This window comes from Triticum urartu, chromosome 3A, assembly GCF_056163025.1.
Source record: "Triticum urartu cultivar PI428250 chromosome 3A, HENAU_Tu73, whole genome shotgun sequence".
NCBI classification, from domain to species: Eukaryota; Viridiplantae; Streptophyta; class Magnoliopsida; order Poales; family Poaceae; genus Triticum; species Triticum urartu.
Window position 1 is genome coordinate 111,148,743 of NC_141875.1, and position 21,341 is coordinate 111,170,083.

General features: G+C 46.3%; 2 protein-coding genes across 3 annotated transcripts; one reads left to right on the forward strand and one right to left on the reverse strand.

The window, feature by feature from the left end:
* The first annotated feature begins 2,378 nt into the window (after nucleotides 1–2,378).
* Nucleotides 2,379–3,155, forward strand: LOC125530892 (large ribosomal subunit protein uL24z-like). Its single transcript, XM_048695309.2, has one exon. The coding sequence runs from the start codon at nucleotides 2,478–2,480 to the stop codon at nucleotides 2,949–2,951; it is 474 nt and encodes a 157-aa protein (XP_048551266.1). The 5' UTR covers nucleotides 2,379–2,477; the 3' UTR covers nucleotides 2,952–3,155.
* An 8,983-nt stretch (nucleotides 3,156–12,138) lies between these two features.
* On the reverse strand, nucleotides 12,139–16,669 carry LOC125543148 (serine/threonine-protein kinase 54). 2 transcript variants are annotated; one of them, XM_048706399.2, is made up of 4 exons: nucleotides 15,859–16,669; nucleotides 13,609–14,899; nucleotides 12,687–13,142; nucleotides 12,139–12,586 (listed from the first exon to the last, which is right to left on the reverse strand). In XM_048706399.2, the coding sequence occupies exons 2-4, from the start codon at nucleotides 14,596–14,598 to the stop codon at nucleotides 12,350–12,352; spliced, it is 1,683 nt and encodes a 560-aa protein (XP_048562356.1). In that variant the 5' UTR covers nucleotides 14,599–14,899; nucleotides 15,859–16,669; the 3' UTR covers nucleotides 12,139–12,349. The 2 variants fall into 2 exon arrangements, with proteins under 2 accessions (XP_048562356.1, XP_087402685.1); XM_087546559.1 differs by lacking the exon at nucleotides 15,859–16,669 and adding an exon at nucleotides 15,680–15,846.
* Nucleotides 16,670–21,341: the final 4,672 nt, after the last annotated feature.

Sequence of the window (21,341 nt, forward strand, 5' to 3'; positions counted from 1 at the left end):
GCATCAAGATCGTCACCACGCCGTCGTGCTGACGGAACTCTTCCCCGACACTTTGCTGGATCGGAGTCCGGGGATCGTCATCGAGCTGAACGTGTGCTAGAACTCGGAGGTGCCGTAGTTTCGGTGCTTGATCGGTCGGATCGTGAAGACGTACGACTACATCAACCAAACGCTTCTGTTGTCGATCTACTAGGTATGTAGATCATACCCCCCTCTCGTTGCTATGCATCACCATGATCTTGCGTGTGCGTAGGAATTTTTTTTGAAATTACTACGAAACCCTTCACCCTTAGTTCAGGACTCCCTCAATCAGGTCACATGAAGAACTCACCGAAGAACACATCATGAAGATTGACTGATTGATAATATGTCTTACAATGGATGCCAGATGTGATGCACAATTACAAGTATGGCTAGATGACTGAGAACTATGGTGGTGATGAAGGTGGTGGCTATGGATATGGATATGGGCCATCTCCATATCCATCTAACCTACGAAGATGACGATGTGGCGGCCTGTTCTATTGCTTATTTGGCGTCGAGCCTTTTATAAAGGTTGTTCAGGTGGATCAGGCACCTCTGTTGGCACTCCATATGACCATCGATGCGAGCGGGGATGGTCGCATAGAAGGCCGTCTTTTGCTCTGTTTCCTCTGGTGCGCCTCCCACTTGATCCCCTCTATCTCCACTTTACTCCTTTCCATGTATTGGGTTAATTTCGTCCATAAATAACACACTTTTTTGACCTTGCATAAATAACACACTTGCTATGGAAACAAAATAAAGCTCGGATATGTGGAATCCTTTGCATTCATCAGTGATTAGTGATAATATGAGAGCGAATATCTCTATTTTGATAAAATATTTTGGTTTAAACTCAGGTTAGAGGAGTATAAAAATAACACCCATCACTTGTCCCTATCAAAGTGGAGCGTGGAGTGGCATTCAACCAGGCTGCAATGTTCGGGCTGCCATGTCGGCTCCTTTTCAGGAATCATGGGTTAGACCCCTTTATGGTTGGCACAGTAGTCATGACCTCGTCGGACCTTCATTATTTCAATTTGATAGTTTGGACGAACCTCAATTCTTGTCACCCGATTCCAGGGCAGCTACAAGGCTTCAGTTGGCTTAGGGTTTTCCACCTCCTTTTGATTAGACGGTTGGTTATGAGATTCTTCCTTAGTTTCCCGTCTTCTCTATCTTTTTCCTCACTTCACTTGGCCGAGCTGCAATGTTTCCATTGCTCATCCTTAGAACTCTTCTTCCATCAACCTTGCCTAGTGTACAATGCGACTTATGAGCTAGAATCGTTTCCCCTTTGTTAGTTCTGGTTCCCCAAATTTTCAAAGTCATGACGCCCTGTTCCATGAGTCGGTAAGATCTTAACCACTGAATCTGCACACTCGACAACCTCCGAACTTTTACATGATGTTCCTTTTGCCACTCCATCTTGGAGAATCTACTCGATGAATCATCGTCACATGTGCCTTTGGTTGTAACTATTCACCATCAAGCGACATTTCAGAAGGGGACTCACAAACTTCGATGCTTGCCTGTCCTACAAAAGTACCGAAATAAATGGAGCATATTCTTCATTGATCGTCCATCCAGCAAACATATCTTCCGGTGCCTGCTCTTGATTCTTGAAAGTTTGGTGGAAAGTGCTCATCGCAACACCAAGATCTTTATACACGAGCGTGAAGCTACATCTTATGCTTTTTGCCATTGCACATACGACATCATTCTTTGGTACTCCCTCCGATCCATATCACTCGCTGCTCAAACAGATGTATGTAGCACTAAAATACGTCTAGATCCACATAATTGTATGAACAATCTTGATGGTAAATTCACATAATTCTTTTTTTTGCGGGGGCAATTCACACCATTCATCTTGCTTATTGTTTATCTTGATGGTAAACGTGTCAATAATTACAACATGTGAGAGCAGGTTCTTATAAAAAAAATAATTCTAGCGCTAAAGCTAAGAGGAAGAAAGGGTGATACCAGAAGAAAAGCCGTGGATCAAATACATCAAGGTTTGCCCTAAAAAAAGGCATCACGGTTTGCCCTAAAAAAAAGGCATCGCGGTTTTCTAACGTGCATCGCGAGCGCTCAACGCTGCCAATTTTTCCTTTTGAGGGCTTCGACGTTGCCAACTAGGCTTTCAGTTTACACGGCCCAGCAGATCCGCATTCTCCTCGTCGGCCCTACTTGTTTTGTAAGCCCGGAGAAACAAGTAACATCGGCCCAACTAGCCCAACCACCCATTCCGGCGAGCGAATCCACGCCGTCCACTCCCGATCGAACGCCCTGACGCGCCCACGCGACGGACCGCAAATAAACCCTAGTAGCACACCACCTATATATTCCCCTCCCATCGCCACATCCGGCCGCCTCCACACACTCCCTCCCGCCGCAAAACCCTAGCCGCCGCCGCCCCAGGTAAGGGAGAGAGCCCACCCCACGCCGCCGCCATGAAGCGCAACCCCCGCGTCACGAGCTCCCGCCGGAAGTGCCGCAAGGCGCACTTCACGGCGCCGTCCTCCGTCCGCCGCGTGCTCATGTCCGCGGCCCTCTCCTCTGAGCTCCGCCACAAATACAATGTCCGGTCCATCCCCATCCGCAAGGATGACGAGGTGCAGGTCGTGCGCGGCACCTTCAAGGGCCGCGAGGGAAAGGTGGTGCAGGTCTACCGCCGCCGCTGGGTCATCCACGTGGAGCGGATCACCAGGGAGAAGGTCAATGGATCCACGGTGAACGTCGGCATCCACCCCAGCAAGGTGATCGTCACCAAGCTCAAGCTCGACAAGGACCGCAAGGCCCTCCTCGACCGCAAGGCTCGCGGCCGCGCTGCTGACAAGGCCAAGGGCAAGTTCACGGCCGAGGACGTCGCCGCCGCCGCTGGGGGTGCCACGGCCACCGGCGCCTCGCTCCAGGAGATCGATTAAGCTCGGTGGATCTGCCGGTTGCCATACTGCTCTTGCTATCCTAGTTTTTTAATATCACCAGTCCTGTTAGGATATGCTACCTGAAATATGCTCCTTTATCATTCGTAAGATGTTCGATGGTGACGTTTGGGAACCTTTATTAATGTGCATCTATCATGTGGCTGTGCGTTGGATTTTGATATGAAGACTTCGTTATATGTTTAATATCTGGTTCGTTGTTTGTCGTTTAGATCTGGTTCATGTTATTATGTTCTCTCTACCTGTGTGCACCTGTAGAGATTAAAATCACCATCCGTTAGTTCTCTGGTTAGACTGATCCTTGTCTAGTGTTAGTTCATTGTGGTAGTTGCTCTTTGGTGGTGTTTATGTGTGCTCTGTATCGATTTGCTAGATCATACTAGATGGTCTGTAGTTTTTAGTCAGCCATAGTTAAATATCTGCAAGGGAAATGTTAAGCTACTGCAAGTTACTTGCACAATTGATGGTGAATTCTTCCTGCTTTCAATAGGCAATTGTGATGCACCATTTGTGTTTCTAATAGCAGTCAGGATCCTGTGTTTCATCCTTCTCTGGTCAGGTTGCATTAGTTTTAGCAAGAAATTTCAGGTTCATTGAAAAGAAATTTATAACCACCCTAGTATTTGCCTACATTTGGCTAGTCTTCTGATTCGAGTGATTCAGATAACTGTGCGTGTGTGGCCCTTGAATTTATTAGGACATTCAAAGGAACATGGTTGGGTGTTGCTTTGTTTTTTTGGGCGTGTTTGCTGGTAGTTTCTGTTGAAATGTTACGCAATGAATCATTTTCTGTTCCTCTACTTGGGGCTTCTTCTGCTGAAATGTTATGCAATGAATCATTTTCTGTTCCTCTACTTGGGGCTTCTTCTGCTGAAATCTTATACAATGAATTGAGTGCTCAGGCTTTTGCTGCATTCTTTTCCATGAACATCCCTCCAAGAGTGTCCTATATTCATGGCAACATGAATTTTGTCCATTCGTCAAATTCTCTGCTTATCATCAAACAGAAGCATCCCTTGATACTGTTTTTCTGTTGTTGGCTTGTTGCACATACACTGAATTCTCAAATAGTCTGATAGAATGTGGGCAATTTGATGTGGGCAGTTTGTTGCATGTTAGAATATGATTTTGAAAGATTTTTTGTGACGACGACTTCTGCTGGGTAATGTGCATCTTCGGGTGCTCTCCATTTTAAGTTGCAAAATAGGACAAGTTCTTCAAATAATTAGACTGCATGGCCGGATGATTGGATTTGCATTTAGTAACGTTTTACAGTGAAATGGTTGTCATACAAATTGTACTCGTATCTTATTTTCCGTTATACTATGTGAAAGTATCTGAGCGTTTCACATTATTTTCTGTTATACTATGTGAATGTATCTGAGCGTTTCATATTTGCAACGGGTGGAGCCTGCAGTGCTGCTTGTTCGCTGGTCGGGTTTTTGACTTCCAAAAATGCAGGCTATATCACACAAATCGTATAATTAGTAATTAATGTTCAATCATGATATTTGCTGGATGATTGCATCTTTGGATTAAGTTGGTGATAGTATTTTTGGGCATACTGTAAGAATGACTGATGGTCAGTTTGAGATGGACAGTGGTACTGCAGTGTTGTGTTGGGGTTTTTGATTTTCCTATGCATCACGGCAGTGTCTGAGACGCCGTGGACAGCTTTGTTGTCAAAGATTGAAAGAAAGTCGGCTGTCGAGCAGGGATCCAGGATAAGAGGGGTCTTGGAGTCGTTGTGTTGTTCATTTGAGTAGACTGTGCAAACCCTCTCTAGCCCCGTCCATTCCAACCTCTTCGAAAGGATCCTAGGTCACCGAGCTCCAATGGTCCGAAACCAAGCAACAAGGCAATATCCTCTCTTCGCGTCCTTTGATCCTCTCCACAAGAAACCATTGCTTTTATTAGTAGTAGCCCACCACCTTGAGAAAGCATCAACGTTCTCTATGTCCGTAATATATATCAAACTTTGTTAATCTATGACCGAAGACCCATTATATGTTTAATATCTGTTTCGTTGTTTGTCGTTTAGATCTGGTTAATGTTGTTATTATGTTTACTACCTGTGTGCACCTGTAGAGATTAAATTCACCATCCGGTAGCTCTCAGGTTAGACTGATCCTTGTCTAGTGTTTGTGGCACATGTCAGATACTGTAGGTATAGTATTAGTTCATTACCGTAGCTGCTGCTTTGTGATGTTCATGTGATACGCTCTATTGATTTATCATACTAGATGGCCTGTGTAGTTTTTGGTGCCATAGTTAAATGTCTGCAAGGGAAATGCAAAGCTAGTGGGAGTTGCTTGCCCAATGGATGGTGAAATCATCCTGTTTTTGTAGGAAGTTGCAATGCGGCATCTGTGTTTGTAATAGCTGTCAGGTTCCTGTGTTTCGACCTCTGTTTAGTTTGCATTAGATTTAGCTAGAAATTTCTGGCTCATAGTAAAGAAATTTATAACCACCCTAGTATTTGCGTACTTCGACTAGTCTTGGATTAAAGTTGTCAGATAATTTTGCGTGCTTTGCCCTTGATTTTAGGACATTCAAAGGAAGTTTTTTTTTTGGGTGTTTTTGTGCTTATAGTTTCTGTTGCTCTACTCGGGTCTTCTTCTGCTGAAATGTTATACAATGTATCAGTGTACTTGGGGCTTTTGGTGCATTCTTTTCCAGTATCATCCTTCCAAGATTGTCCTATATTCATGGCAACATGAATTTTGTCCGTTGGTCAAATTCTCTGCTTAACATCACAACATAAGCATCCTTGATACTGTTTTTCTGTTGTTGGCTGAATTCTCGAATAGTTGGTGATAGAATGTGCAATTTGATGAACGTTAGTATACGATTTTAAAAGCATTCTGCTGTGTGATAGAATGTGCAATTTGATGAACGTTAGTTTATGATTTTAAAAGCATTCTTCTGGGTAATTTCATCTTTTGGTGCTCTCCATGATAAGTTGCAAAATACAAGATGCTTGACACAAGTTCTTCAAATAATTAGACATCCTATGGTATGGACTGCTATGACTGAATGATTGGATTTGCATTTAGTAACATTTTTCAGTGATTTGGTTGTCATACAAACTGTACTCGTAATTTATTTTCCCTTAATGTGAAAGTATCTGAGCGTTTCACATTTGCAACGGGTGCAGCCGGCAGTGCTTGTTTGTTCGCTGGTCGGGTTTATGACTTCCAAAATACTAGTATTACTGGACAACAAAATGCATGCTATTACACAAATAATATAATTTGTAATTAATGTTCAATCATGATATTTCCTGGATAATTGCATCTTCGGAAGCAGATGGTGATACGTATTATTTTTGGACATACTGTAAGAATGACTGTTGGTCAGTTTGAGATGGAATCAGTGGTACTGCAGTGTTCTGTTGGGGTTTTTGATGATCCTAGCATCACGGCAGTGTCTGAGACGCCGTGGACAGCTCTGCTGTCAAAGATCGGCACTCGGATCTAACCAGTTTCTCCTCATACCGGCAACCACCAAAGCCGCCGGGTCTTTACGCCTTGCTCTGCTATGAACCGATTCCCTGACCGTGTCAGACTGAAGATCAACAGCGCCACACACCTTCAGGACTGAAGATGATGAACCAAACCTCCCTAGCGGTCGAGTTAAACCTCCGCTCCAATCTATCGGTCATCCAACATAGATTGCCCATAATCACTTCGCATTCAGCAGTTCTTCCACAGCATCGGCGCTAGCACGCACCGGTTGTGCCCAAAAAGAAAACCATGTATGCTGAACTAGACGAGTAGGCTCCAATAGCGGTCATTCTCCTTCTAAAGTTGTCATCTTCCTCTCCTAGCGCCGGCAAATCATGAGCAATCTGCATTGGAATGTCTAGCTTCTAAGTACCATCGTGTGATGTCTCACGCCTTTTGCTTAAAAAGGGAAATGGCGATGAATAGTCTCAAGACCACTTCTACCATTAATCCAATGGTCCTCCTACAATCTTGCGTGGGCGCCTCTCCCAACCACGTTTACTTACCACAAGTAAAATCTTTTTGGCCTCTTTAAGATTGAAAGAAGGATAAGAGGGATCTTGGAGTTGTTTGTAGGCGGGATGTGTTGTTCATTTGAGTAGACTGTGCGAACCCTCACTAGGCCCGTCCAACCTCTTCCAAAGGATCCTAGGTCACCGAGCTCCAATGGTCCGAAACCAAGCAACAAGGCAATGTCCTCTCTTAGCGTCCTTTGATCCTCCCCACAAGAAAGCATCACTTTTGTTAGTACTAGCCCACCACCTTGAGAAAGCATCAACGTTCTCTATGTACCTAATATACATCAAACTTTGTTAATCTATGACCGAAGATCCACTTTGGAAAGAGGAGAAACCGCCATTGGTTGCCTTAAGTGGGTGCAAGGAATGCTGGAACTAGGGAAAGGAAATGATGAGCATATTGTAGGAGGAAGGGAAAGGAAATGATGAGCATATATTGTAGAAAGGAAATGATGAGCTCAATCTCCTCACACCAAATAAGAGTTAGGGTGCTCTTGTTCATATTGGTTCTTTAGCCTAGGCATAAAACCTAGAAGCTTAAAGCTCTTCTATAGCTGGCTTAAGAAGCATCATCGTGTCATTTTCAACATGTGTCATACACCCCCAAAGCCAAAGACTAAAACATACACATCTCTTCCATCTTACAAATCATCACATCGAGCACATCAATCACTAGTAGAATTAGAAGAGGCGATCATGGGTCGCCCTATAGAAGCCCCTAGCGTGGCCTGCCATTAATCAGAACATGGGTACTCATAGTTGATAGAGCCAACACAACCCAAACACACCATCATGGGCTGAAGCCCTCATGATTTGCCACAATAAACCAGTGAAGCCCAAAGGTCGAATCTAACTCATGAGCAATATCCAACTTAAGGAAGACAATGTGCGCATTCTTCTATGAAAAGTCCTGGACGGTTGCTTCACAAGCATAACACTATATTTGACGATGAAATACACCGGGGGTGGCTTCTCGGAGCGGCGCCCGACAACAGTCCTGTCACGGGACCCATATGGCTCAGGTGAAGCCCGATGACAACAGGGAGCCCGGAGGCCCGGATAGAGCTCGGGGACGATCTTGTTGAGCAAGCCGAGATGGCGGCGGTGCAAGATCGGTGAACCCCCATGTAAATCCTAGTCCGTGTATTTATATAATACGGGGCTAGGGAAAGCCATTCCCATCTACACCTGTAGTCTATGCTTTCGGTAGCAAAACACCATCTCCGCTGTAATCCCTCGCACGAGGAACTCCACCATGAATATAGATCAAAAGCAGGACGTAGGGCATTACTTCTTCCAAAGGGCCCAAACCTAGTTAACCCCTCGTGTGATCTCCTTTCTAGCACTTCCTGTTGCGTTCGCCACCCTACCGATGGTATTGACCATTCTACGTACCGTTAATAGTGAATTGTGCTATGACTTACGGAGACACTTTGATTTGCAGTAGTCAAATTATTCATCTTCGGCTTGACAAGCAATGCGAGTAATTTCATGGGAATCTATGAAAACCCATGAATAAGGCTAATTGGCATACACTCATAGATATCGCTCACCCAGTCCTTCTTTTAGCACAAGAAAATAAAAGCCTGATTCAAAGTATGAAAACTTTATCCATCACAACTAACCAAATGTCTCACCATAACCACAATACCGTCCTTAATGATAGACTAACAACATTGAAATAATATGGCCGAAAATCCAACCACGTTGGTGACTTATCAGACGACAATTGTTTGATCACTCCACAAATCTCTCCCATTGGAAATCCACTTCAAAAGCCGAGAAATCCAACACCAAAAAAGGAATCCAAATTCAAAGAAATCGACCTTTTGGCGTACCAATCAACTCAATGAAAATGTTCAACAAGAATTTCTCCATATTTGACGGTGTAGTACAACGGGGGTGGCTCATCCACAGGGATGGCCCAAGAGGCCCACTGTGTACCTAACGACAGTAAGGAGCCCAGAGGAGCAGATGGACATCCCCAGACCTTCTTGGCCTCCCAAGCCTACGCTGGCGGAGGCCTAGATCGCATCTAACATCAATATTTGAAATCCAAAGGTCATTGGATAAAGCTTGTTGGACCGAGTAGTTTTTCTTGTGGGAGAGGGCGAACATCATAGGTGCGATGTCGCGAGGACGCAATCCAATCAACTACGATAAGTTCTAGAACTCGGTAGAGTGCCCATTACCAACGGTGACAAGACTGGCAACCGCGAAGAGGTCACGGTCCTCATATGAGCACGGTGATCCCATACCAATCCAAGGCTCCTTGGTATCCATCCACTCAAACCAGAGCCAGCAAAGACAGAGAGTTGTAGCAAACTTCTCCGGATTGAGCACATCCAAGCCTTCGTGCTTCTTGGGTTTACAAACAAGGTCCCAATTAATTTTGCACTTGCCTCCCGAGACCTTTTCAGTGCCCGCCCAAAGATATGCGCGACGGGTACTATCAATTTCCCTCCCAACTTCCATCGGGGTGTACAAGGGCATAAGATGGTAAATGGCAATGGCGGTGAGGATGGCTTTAACAAGGACACACGACCCGTGTAATCCACATGCCTTCCTTGCCAAGCAGGGAGTTTGCCTGCGACTTTATCCTCCAAGTGCTGAAAATGGATCCTCTCTAGGCGCTTGAACGACAAAGGTAGCCCCAGGTAGCGCATCAGGAACGTGGTGCGCATAGCCAGGAAAGGGTGGATGGCGTAGTCAATGTGAATGTTGTCACATTGAATGGGAGGCACTAGGCTTTTGGAGCAATTAGCAACAAGGTTGGTCACCTCCCCAAAAGAGGCAAGTGTAGTCACGAGGGATGTCCTCCTTAATAGGCTTGACAAAGATGGCATCATCATTGGCATAGAATGAGGTACGGATGGTTGGAGTTCTCTCACGTAGAGGGTGTAGATGCCCTTGGGACGTGTCCTTGTTGAGAAGGTGGTGTAGGGGGTTAATCGCCAAGACAAAGAGAAGCGGGGACAGCGGGTCCCCTTGTTAGAGTTAGAGACCGTGACCATGCTTCAACGGATCATCCACCACACCATTGATCAACGCCCTTGACGAGGCTGTGGGGAGGAGAGCCGAAACCCATTCCCTAAATCTGCTCGGAAAGCATGGTGCCTCAGTAAATCATAAGCAAATCCCATCTCATGGAGTCAAACGGTTTCTTGATGTCGAGCTTGAAAAGCAAGGTTAGAGTTTTGTTGTCGTGAAATTATCATGGATGCTCCTCTTCTTTATAAAGGCATTGGACACAAGGTTTGTCATGTGAGGAGCAAGACGGGTAATCATCATTTTTGCAATAATCATGGCAATGGCATGGACGAGGCTAATGGGGCAATAGTCCGAAATGCTCTCCGCCCCATGCTTCTTTGGTATGAGAGCAATGTTCGTCGAGTTAAGCCAATGAAGGCTGGAAGTACGCAAGTTGAAGAAGTGTTTGACCTCGAGCACAACAACATCCTTGATGATCTCCCAAACAATCTTTGAACAAGACTCCGAAGAAACCATTGGGGCACAGAGCTTTGTCAGTAGGAAGATCGAAGATAGTCCGTTCGTCCTCCTCCTCCGAGAAGGCATCCCAAGGTCTGAGAGGTCATAAGTGGAAGCCAGGGAATTTTTTCAATTAATGTCAATGTGTCGGGGCCGTCCACGTTTGGTGACCTCGGAGAAGTGGTTTTCGACGATTGGTTTTTGTGATCATGATCGGTAACCCACCTGTTGTTGTGCTTGAGGCTATGGATGAAATTCTTCCTTCTTCTATGGTTGACCCGTAGGTGAAATAAGCGCGTGTTAGCATCTCCGTCCTTGAGACTGGTGAGTGGTGATCCTCGAGCTTTGCCTTTTTCGCGCATGATCAAGCACATCCATACTATTTTCGCGCACGGTCAAGCACAACATACTAACCACTTTTCGTTTGAGCCTTCTTCTAATATCACGTTCCTCGACACTTTAAGGTCTATGCTCTTGTGCCACATCAAGTCGGAGAATGACCTCGAGAGCCATGTGAATTTTGACTTTGGTGTGCGCAAAGATCGTGTTGCTCCACTTCCTAAGCTCCTTCTGACCCGTCATTCTCAGCTTGTGAAAGAGAACATGGTAGGGGTCAACATGGTTCACACCTTGGCTCCAAGCCTCCTGAACCACACGCCCTTGAAATGCTTTAATCCTAGATAGATCTGTGTGATCCCGTGCTCGGGAAATACAAAAAAAAAGGCACGTGGAGGGGATCGTTGCTTTGGGGGGCTTGTGAGAAGTCCTCCTCTGCTAATGTCGCCGGACCCAGGTTAAAAAAGCACGCCTTGATGAAGAACTGCTTGAGGTCTCATGTGGTTCAAGTGGACGGTGCATAAAACAGCACAAGGACCGGCGCCGGTGCGGGCAAGCTGCGCAAAGGCTCTGTGCAGGGTGGGTGGGCCGGCATGATTCTTCAGCCTCACTCACCAGCATGAGACCTCTGCTGGCGCAGCCACGCGCAATCGCAACGACAGGCACCCCGAGCAACCATCGGCCGGTGCACCACGCCGCCCTGGAACTGTCTACCTGCTTGCTGGTGGCAAACGCGTGCACGCGGTGGCAACTGCTGGCCAGGGAACTGCCACAGCAACGCGTGCCTCAACAACGTCCAGGCCCTCCCACCTTCCGCGTCAGGGCGCCACCGGCAGCGACGGCCAGGACGAACACCCGTCTTCAGCAAAATATCACAGAAATGCAGCAGTAAATCAAACATATCCGAAACCGAGCCGGTCATCCCGCAACAACAAAATATCACGGAAATGCAGCAGTAAAACAAACATATCTAAAACCGAGCCGTCACCTCGCAACAACAAAATATCACGGAAATGCAGCGGTAAAACAAGCATATCTGAAACCGGGCCGTCATCTCGCAACAAAATAAAAAGCACCACGAGGAGTCAGTGGCATGCTGACGAACAAAGGTGCCAATAATTGCGTTAATTAACCACGCACTTGGCCATGATGCTAATGCCGGCGAGTCGGCGGGCTTTCCTCGGCAATCTCTATCTAAATGAGGGACTTCTATAAGAGCAGGCTAATAATCATGACTAACTTCTATCGACGATTTCGACCAATATGAATAATCTGCACTGCGACTGAGCTTAGCAGACAGCGACAGGGAGCAAGAGCCAATGAGATAACACATAGTATAAGTTTGATATGGTATACAACTACTAATAATGTAATAAAAAAGCAAATTGTAGCTCACCTAATAAACATCCGCATCCATGCTAGAATCTTAAAACACGAAATGAAAAGCTTATATCATCTTACGCTAGGCTAGACTAGGGGAGCATACCCAACCGGATAAAATAACGGTCGAAACGATGCTAGATGACTGAGCTCACGCGCTGTGCGATGGCTTCAGTTTCTGAATCCAGTGCTTAAGCCCCTTCTTGTGGTCACTGCTCCTCAGCGCGTCCAGGCAGCCGCCCTGCGACATAACCGACTGGATCTTCTCCAGGGTTTTCACAATCTGCCAGAAATCCGGCCTCTTCTCAGGCTGCAACGCGCAGCACTCCTCAATCAGGGGTCTCACTACTGCTGGGCAGTAATCTTGAGGCTCCATCGCTTTCTTGTTCTGAAACAAAACCAAAGGATTTAGTCAAGGAGAGAACGCGTACATCTTCTGATTACGTTCTGCAAAGAAGGCAAACTCACACTCATAATTAAACTCTTACGTTATTCGCAACGGCATAAGCCACCTGGACTGGGGAGAGGTTCTCGAAAGGAATTCTTCCGGTCACCATCTCCCACAGCAGCAGTCCAAAGCTATATACATCCACCTTCCGGTTGTACGGCTTGCGCTTTAGCATCTCAGGGGCCATCCAGCGGTACGTGCCCTCATCGTCCACTAGGAGATCACATAACGTTTCCTCGCAGGCAATGCCGAAATCAGCAATCTTCACCTCGAACTTCTCATCAAAAAGGATGTTCTCGGGCTTAATGTCGCGGTGGACAATTCCCTGAGAGTGGATGTACTCCAACCCGCGGGCAATCTCCAGAGCGATGGATATGGTCCTCTCCAGAGGGAGGGGGTGGTGCTCTGGGTTGTGCAGGTATGACCTCAAGGAACCTCCAGGAAGAAGCTCCGTAATAATGTAATAAACCGGTCCACATCTATGAGCCGCTACAAGCTGCATTAAGAAGTTGCCAACAAAATGAAATCAGAAGTTACCAACAAAATGAAATGAGACAAGGTTAATCAATAACGAGGCATGATTCACTAATATTACGGACTGTGGTCAGCTCATATAATAAATAAACTTATTGGTGAGTATTTTGAGCACTTGACGGCACACTGAAAATAGCAACGGTGCTTATCCTAAGATAACATCAACTTAATTTTCTTCTTCTGAAGGTGTATAGCAAGTTGGCAGACAATCATGAGTTGATTATAACAAAAGGTTCAACCAAGATATATCCTCAAAGTATTTTTCTATTGCAAAAAAAGGAGCATGAACGTGCCCGTGTGATTTTATTAGATTGCATGACCACTATAAGGCTAAGGGAAAAAAATCAAACCAAACACTCTGCACTATCTATGCCCAGAGATATAATAAGAAAAACAATACATCTTGAAAAGTCTGAATGTAATTATACCTTGATCACATTCTTATGATGCAGATGAGACAATGCATTGATCTCAGTGTTATATTGTTTGTCAAGCTTTGCAGCTATTATCCCACCAGCATCAGGCTTAGGCCGGCGGATAAATTTAAGTGCAACCGGCTTATTGTCGTAAAGTCCTTTGTATAGCCGGCTATGTGCCCCAGAAGCAAACCTATGGCCAACAAGCAGCTTGGTTGGATCAAGTTCCCAATCAACTGTAGATTGCACCGCTTGAGCCATGCTAACCGTACGGCTCCTCACAGTCTCTACTGCACTAACCCTCCTCCTTCCCCCATTGTCAAAGTATCTTCTGGTCCATGAGCTATCCTTCTGAGAATTGTGCTTATCAGAGACCACCAGAGTCGAACACCAATCAGGGCTTGGACCCATATCACACCCTTCCCTGCCCAACGATTTGCCATAGACGCTTTTATCAGATCCCACACGCTTCGGGGGAGGGCTTGTGAACCTCTGACTGCTGGCCCTCGCTTCCCTGAATGTATCTGAAGGCACTACGCTGGGAAGAGGGGACTTGGATCTCAGCTTGTGAGGAGATCCATTAGCCTTTTGATGAAGGTTGGAGCCCTGACTTGTGTGTGCATTATTTAAGTAGCTAAGGAGCATCATCGAGCTTGGGCTCTTGACCAGGCTCCTCGCCCTTGGGGCCTTGGATTTCTCAGACTTTGCCGGAGGGCTCAAAGGAATCTCCAAACTCATCTTCTGCTTGCTGGCCTTCTTCTCATTAGGCTGAAGTGAGGCTCGAAGTGATGGCAAACTAGCAGTATGCTTCAGCGCAGCCACTGTTTCATCATTGCCTCGATCAATGGGCATCGTCACACACTTACTCATGCTCACAAACCTCTGAAGTCTCTGCTCCACATCCCTGCCAAGAGGAGCCACATGCACCCCATGGGAACTAACCCTTGTGTAGACGGTGTGCGAAAACTTAGTCCTCCTAACCCAGGAGGTCTCCGTGTCCATATTGCCGGGAACTAAGGACACGGGGAAACGCTGTCACAAGTGATCAGACTCCAACTTTGGAAGCTTGGATTAGCATGAACCACATGTTGAAGTGAAATTTCGAACAGAAGTCACAAGAAACGCCGCCGGGAGACCTTAGGCCAGGAATCGCAGCGATTCCTCGACCCATTTGCTGCCAAATTCTTGCCGCAAGTTGTAAAAAAGATGGGTGATGCACAAAGAGGTCAAGGGTCTGTTCAGTATCAAACAGATCCCTGAATCTTGCTGAAGAACCCGCGGCAGCCTGGCCTTCTCAAGTATCCTGAAATACAACACGAGGAAGAAAAGATTGTGAGCTGAACTTGGTACGCAACCGGTAGTATTATACGGGCAATTATTGCTTATATAAAATGTCCTGTTCAGCGAATAAAAAACAAAGCAATATTGATCATTATCGGCGGGCATACATAGTTGAATACTCATTTGTAAATCAATAATGATTTGACTTCTTCTCAAGAATTAGCAGAATACAGGCACGAGCAGTTGGAATAACGCGGTTTTTTGACAGTTGGATTGCAGTGAAGCATTAGAGAAACTGCAGGAGCAAAAATTATGACCCGAACAAGCATCATCCAGACCATTTGATTTTCTAGTGAAGACATCGACTTTTCACGCAACGAGACGTCAGATTATGGGGCAACAATTCTCGCGACAAAAAATGAAAACGCGCAAAGCAAGATCTACTATTCCTTTTACCAAGATTATTATTAAATCCGAACACCCCGCCGGTATTATGACTTCCCAAACCACGACCGGAGAACATCTCAGGATAAGTTCAGACTCGGCAAACAGCACCTGAACTTTTCGACTCGACAATGGAGGGTAGGCAAAAGAAGTTCATCTAGGCAAAAAAACCGGACAAATCCAAAAGGCAATGATACGAAAGCAGACGCAGGCCTCGCACAGATTTGCACAGTAACGGCATCGAAAACCCGAGGCGTACTATGAGCACAATGGTAAAGCAATCCGGAGCAGAGAGCTCGAAGAAACTTGAGCACTAGTAACCGGCGAAAAAGGATCCGCAAACAAACAGCGAACTTGCCTTTCAGACGAATGAATTCGATCGAGAAGCACCGAAAGCCGAGCTCACGTCTACGGACACACCAAGATAGACAGCCGACGGCTTTCCAAACGAGCATCCGGAGAGAAGCGGAAGAAGGAGAAAACAATAATCCGAGATGAGATGAGACGTGAGGGAGGAGGAGCAAGAAGCCAACCAACCTTCCTTCCTCGAGGCGGCCGGGAGGTTGAGGGAGCCGAATCCGGATCAGAATGCCTGGCTTGCTGGCAGGTTCAGGTCCCAACCTCCTCCCTCTTATCCCCTCCCCTCTTTCCGCGGCGAGCTCGAGTAACAGAACCGAATCTGATCGGCCGAGGAGTCCGGGAGGGCGGGCGGGTGGATATCAGCAGCCAGGACGACGCATTCAAGGCCCGCACCAGAAAGAAAGAAAAGGGGCCCGGCCGCCCGCCCGGCCGCGCTGACACCCTGTCCTCCTCCCTCGCGCGCGGCGGTGGCCCGTGCCGTGTAGCCAGCCGGTGGGGCGCGCGTACGTACGCGGTACGCTGCTCCCCGTACAGCCCCGGGACTCCTGCCTCTCTCCTCTCCTCTCCCCTCCCGAGCGCGCACGGCTCTTCTATCTATACTATACTACCTCTCCTACCCCAACCGCATTCAGAGGAGGACCCGTCCGCGATACGGGAAGTCCCCGGGGGGCACGGCAGCAGAGGGGCACCGCCGCACCGGCTAGGGCGACCCGGTGGTGGGGCTGACAGGTGTCGATGGTGGCATGTGCGGGGATACAGACTACAGAGAACTGTCCAGCAAGATTAGGAAAGGAGTCAGTTTTGGAGGTGGAGGTGGAGGTGGAGGAGGAGTCAATGCCCGCAGCAGAGACAAGCCAGGTGAGGTAGGAGAGGGGAGGGCCGGGCTTGGCTCGCTCGTCCGTTGTGGAGTGTGGGGTGGCGGGCGGAGGTGGACGGAGAGGGACTGCGGGGTTGAGAATGTCGAGCCCTTTCCGCACGAAGAAAGCAGCCGGGCGTTTCTCCTCGGCGGCCTCCCTGACCCCTCCTTTTCCCTTCCCCACATTCTTTGCTGCCATTATTGGTGATGGTGATGGTGATCCCTCGTAAGCTAAGGATGGGATTCTGCGCGTCATAATCCTTAATGCTTTCTTTTTCTGTAAAATGTACAGTACTAGTGTAGCTGCAATTTTTCTGAGGCTGCGGTGGTTTTTAGGCTGAATGATGATATTTGTGAAGTCTGTTTAGGGGTTGTGAGGAGAGTGGGAATTGGTGGATCATTGTAGCTTACTGTTTATGGCAAAAAGGGAGGACCAATTTTTTCAATTGCTCGTCTTTTTGACACGGCTTATTTGGGTCCATGCAACATAAGACTAGGAAGGTTTGCAAGGAAACGGGATGTTGCCGACCTCTGCTTCTGCGAGAAATTTTTGTGCTCATGCTCATGTAGGATTATGTGTGTGTCATGATTCTCTTTTTTTTTCTTGTAACGTGTATTTATCCTTGGGCTGATATTTATTTTGACGATAAAAGGCAGGCGCTCTGCCAGGTTTCATATAGACATGGGAAAACAGAAAGTGTACAAAAGATACTTACAAGACTAAAAAGCTCTAGAAATTACATGCCATTGCCATAGCTAAACCCAAGTGGACAAGGTTCTCCCTAACGAGGTAAGCAACATCTAACACATGTAAAGAGGCGTTCTGGAAAAGCCTTTGATTCCTCTCTTTCCATACATGCCACACACACATAAATGAACACCCTGCCAAAGTGCTTCCGCCTCGAATGTTCTTCTTCCACCAGTCCTCGGGCATGGAAAAAAACCCAGGGCCGAGCTTGGCATGATCGAGGACCAGCCAGCAACGATACTCCAAACGCTTCGGACCAAAAGGCATCCCTGAGAGAGATGCTCGTTTGTTTCAAATTCGGTGTTACACAGACTCCAAACCTCCTCGTGAGGCCAACCATGGACAACAAGATGATCCGCGGTTAGCGCTTTCCGGTGAAGGTGGAGCCAAACGAACAACTTGCACTTTGGCTCAACTTTGGCCTCCCAAATCTTGTGTGCCTCGAAAGGAATCGACGCACCTTCAAATTGCACCCTATAGGTTGAAGCCGCGGAGTAGATACCAATCGCCGAAGCCATCCATGTGATGGCATCTGGAGTAGCCGGGTCAAGATGCACATCTTAAAGAGAAATCCATAGGCCGACAAACTCACAAATTTGAATAGTCAGAGAGAAAATTCTGAAGGTTTGTATTCAATGATTATTGTGAAGACCTTTAAAAATAGTGAGACATTTGCGCCGAGCAATAGCAAACAGGTATATATAAAGTCTGTTTAGGGGTTGTAAGCAAGAGTAGGAATTGGCTGGATCATAGTATTAGTTTATTGTTTATGGCAATGAAGAAGATAAATACTAGGAATTTACTAAGACTCTTCAATCATATATAGTATAATAGCAGGTTTACAAAAAAACTCTATGGTGTCGACCTCTGCTTGTGCGAGAAATACTTGTTCTCATGATCATATATATCTGTCAGACCCATATACCCTATGTAACCAGTGACCTCACGGCATATTGTCACATGGGTCAAAATGAGACGCCACAAACAAGGGTATAAGGAAGAGGCCACCTGCCAATGTTGACGAGGATACCGGGTTTGGTATTTATGTCTAGTCAAAAGGCTACAAATTTGCAGTAAGAATTGACGACACAACCGCAACCTCATCACCCTGTCCCCTGTGTTGCCTCTCTGGCAACACGGTCGGAAGCCAACAACCGCGTCGCCGACCTACTTCCTCGTCACATCCCTACTCGCGGCCGTCACCGAAGGATGCTGCCGAGCTAAGCCCGCGTGGCGGACGGCGGCGGCGGTGGGGGGGAGGGGCGCTCTTCGCCTGGTTGTGGCGGCTCTCGGAGGCGGAGGCTCAGGCCCCTTGGCTGCTTTGGTTGTAGTGTGAGAGGGCAAGAGGAAGATGTTTTGTATGGAAAAACAACTATGAATTTTTTTAGAAAATTGAGTAGAGAGGATGGTGTTGCCGACCTCAGCTTTTGTGAGAAAATACTTGTGCTCATGCTTGAATATGGTTATCGGAGCTAGACGCTCTGATGTATTCAATGAATCCCGTCATGCTGTTACATGAGCCAAAATGAGACACCAGGAGCAAGGGTGATAAGGCATAAGCCCTCGGCAACGACGACGAGAATACCGAGGTTGGTGTTGGTAGTGGAATCGAAAAGGATACAAATTGTAGTCGTAGATGATGACATCACCGTAACCTACATGTGCGTACAACATTCGTCGATTCTGGAAATGACACTTGACTAAAATGGACGGACTAGAAGAAGCGGGTTTTCACGAGAAAAAAACAATGGAACAAAATTAAAAAGATTGGGTGCAGAGGATGATGTTTATATAAAACAAAAAAATGAGTCGTGATTTGAAAGAGAGACATTTGAAAACATATAGAGACTATGCTACAATTTACTATGAGTGTTAGATTTAAATTTAAGGTAGGACATTTGAATATATGGATGTTTGAAACAACTAAAAAAATTGTAGTCATAAATGACGACATAACCACAACTCCATGTGCATGGAACATTCGACGATTCAACAAACATCGCGTGACTACAATTAATGGTCTAGAAGAATATGGTTTGCACGAAAAACAACTATGATTTTTTCAAAATATTGGGTAGGGATGATGGTGTTGCTGACGTCTGCTTCTGTGAGAAATACTTGTGCTCAGGCTCCCATATGATTAGAGGACCCATAGACCCGATATACCCAGTGACTTGTGGAGTGCTGCCACACGAGCCAAAATGAGACACAAAGATTGAGGGTGACGAGGAAGAAGCCCTCGACTATCGTTGATGAGGATATCAAGACAACGTTTGTTGTCAAATAAAAAGAACTACAAAATTTTAGTTGTAAAAAATAAAGTAACTGTAATCTACATAGGTGTGGAACAATCGACGATTCAACAAATGACACGCGACAAAGAAGATCGGTTGCATGAAAAACTGCTATGAAACAAATACCAAAAGATTGGGGGGTGGCACGGTTAAGTCCGGGCGTTTGGTCTTTTCGATTTGCTTGGTCCGGTCTTTTCGGTCTTCCAAGAATTTGGTCTTCCATAACTAACAATCAAAATTATTTCGCTCTTTTCAGTTTTTCATTATTCGATCTTCGGTCTTTACAAGATGATGTTCGGTCCGACCAAACATACCAAATTCCATCCTGCAACTCAGACTCATGTAGTCTTTCAAAAACAAAATTCAGATTCATGTACATTACAGTATATGTGTACTATGCAAGTAGAATTCAGACAGCAAGTACGTGTAAACAGGTTTATGCAACCAAAATTAAGACTCCATGCAAAAAAAAACCCCCAAATTAAGACTTTGGAAAACATGTGTACGTAGTAGGTGTATTCCACCATAATTGTGTCATAAACATCTAGAGAAGACAGGGGATTATGCTAATTATGCCATATAAACATCCAAAGAATTGTGCTAATTCGGCCAATTTGGGTTATTCAGGACCGATCCGACCGAATTAAATTCGGTCTTCTAGTTTTGACGATTGATTTTTGTTCTTCGGTCTTCGGTTTTTATGCCCAAGCTTAGAGAGGATGATGTTTTTGTAAAACCGGGAAGGGGATTATTTGGAAGAGAAGATCGAAAACATACAGGGACTATGTTACAATTTACCATTAATGTTGGATTAAAATCTATAGTGCTAGCACGTTTAAGTATATGTAAGTTTGTCCATAAAAGAAGTATATGGAGGTTTGAAACAGTAGTCGGTCAATCCATATGAGTGGGAGAACATGTCATGAGAGCTTGCTAGTACTACGACTAGCTTATACAATACTCCACCGGCTTAACACATATACTATATAACACAAATGTAGAGAAGGCACATTATTGGCTGCAACGATATTTGACCTATCGACGAGACTTTGGTGCCCAAACCACATGGCCAGTTTGAGGGATGCCCAACATGTTGGACTTTCCCAGGGCGCCCCTGTTCACACCCTTCCTCACGGCCCCTGCCATGGAAGATCCCACCTCATTCATTCATTCATCCGCTCATTCATTCATCTGACATTATTTCTCCCCTTACATTTGACATTTCTCCAACAATATTAGTTTCCTCTACTCAACCAGGCATTTCTCGACGGCTGGCCAGCCTCTGTCTCGCCCCAGGAGAAGATGAGACAGACAGCCCTGTCGCGCATGTCTCCTGGAGCCCTGACGGCCACTAGCGCTAGGCATGCAACGCCATGCCATGCCTGGAAAGGCGATGGATAGATCTTGGTGAATGGACAGCCTGAGAAATGGACGGGCCATTAATGCTTGGACGAGGAAAAATGGGTTCGAGTGGCGCCGCTGGTGCGATGGCTTTTGAGGCGCGGAGGCGTCGATGGAGACGTGCGAGAGCGAGAACCCTTTCATTCGCGCATTCGTTTCTCTCGCGGAGAAGGCGTCCGGGAATCTCTCGCCCCGTTTCCTTGTGTTCTGTTGTGGCGTGGTTCGAGGGCGGCTCCATCCGACGGCATGGAGGGCGAGATGAGGGGCGATCGGACGGTGAGAGGGGCGGCCTTATCTCTCTCTTGAGGTTTGGGAAATCAAAACGATGGGTTCTATCCAAGAAGGTGGAGAAAATGTTGCT

Coding starts and splice junctions, on each gene's coding strand:
- LOC125530892 (XM_048695309.2), top strand. CDS start 2,478: ATGAAGCGCAACCCCCGCGTCACGAGCTCCCGCCGGAAGTGCCGCAAG.
- LOC125543148 (XM_048706399.2), bottom strand. CDS start 14,598: ATGGACACGGAGACCTCCTGGGTTAGGAGGACTAAGTTTTCGCACACC. Junction 13,143..13,608: donor ATCATAAGAATGTGATCAAG/GTATAATTACAT, acceptor TTCTTAATGCAG/CTTGTAGCGGCTCATAGATG. Junction 12,587..12,686: donor CTTATGCCGTTGCGAATAAC/GTAAGAGTTTAA, acceptor GTTTTGTTTCAG/AACAAGAAAGCGATGGAGCC.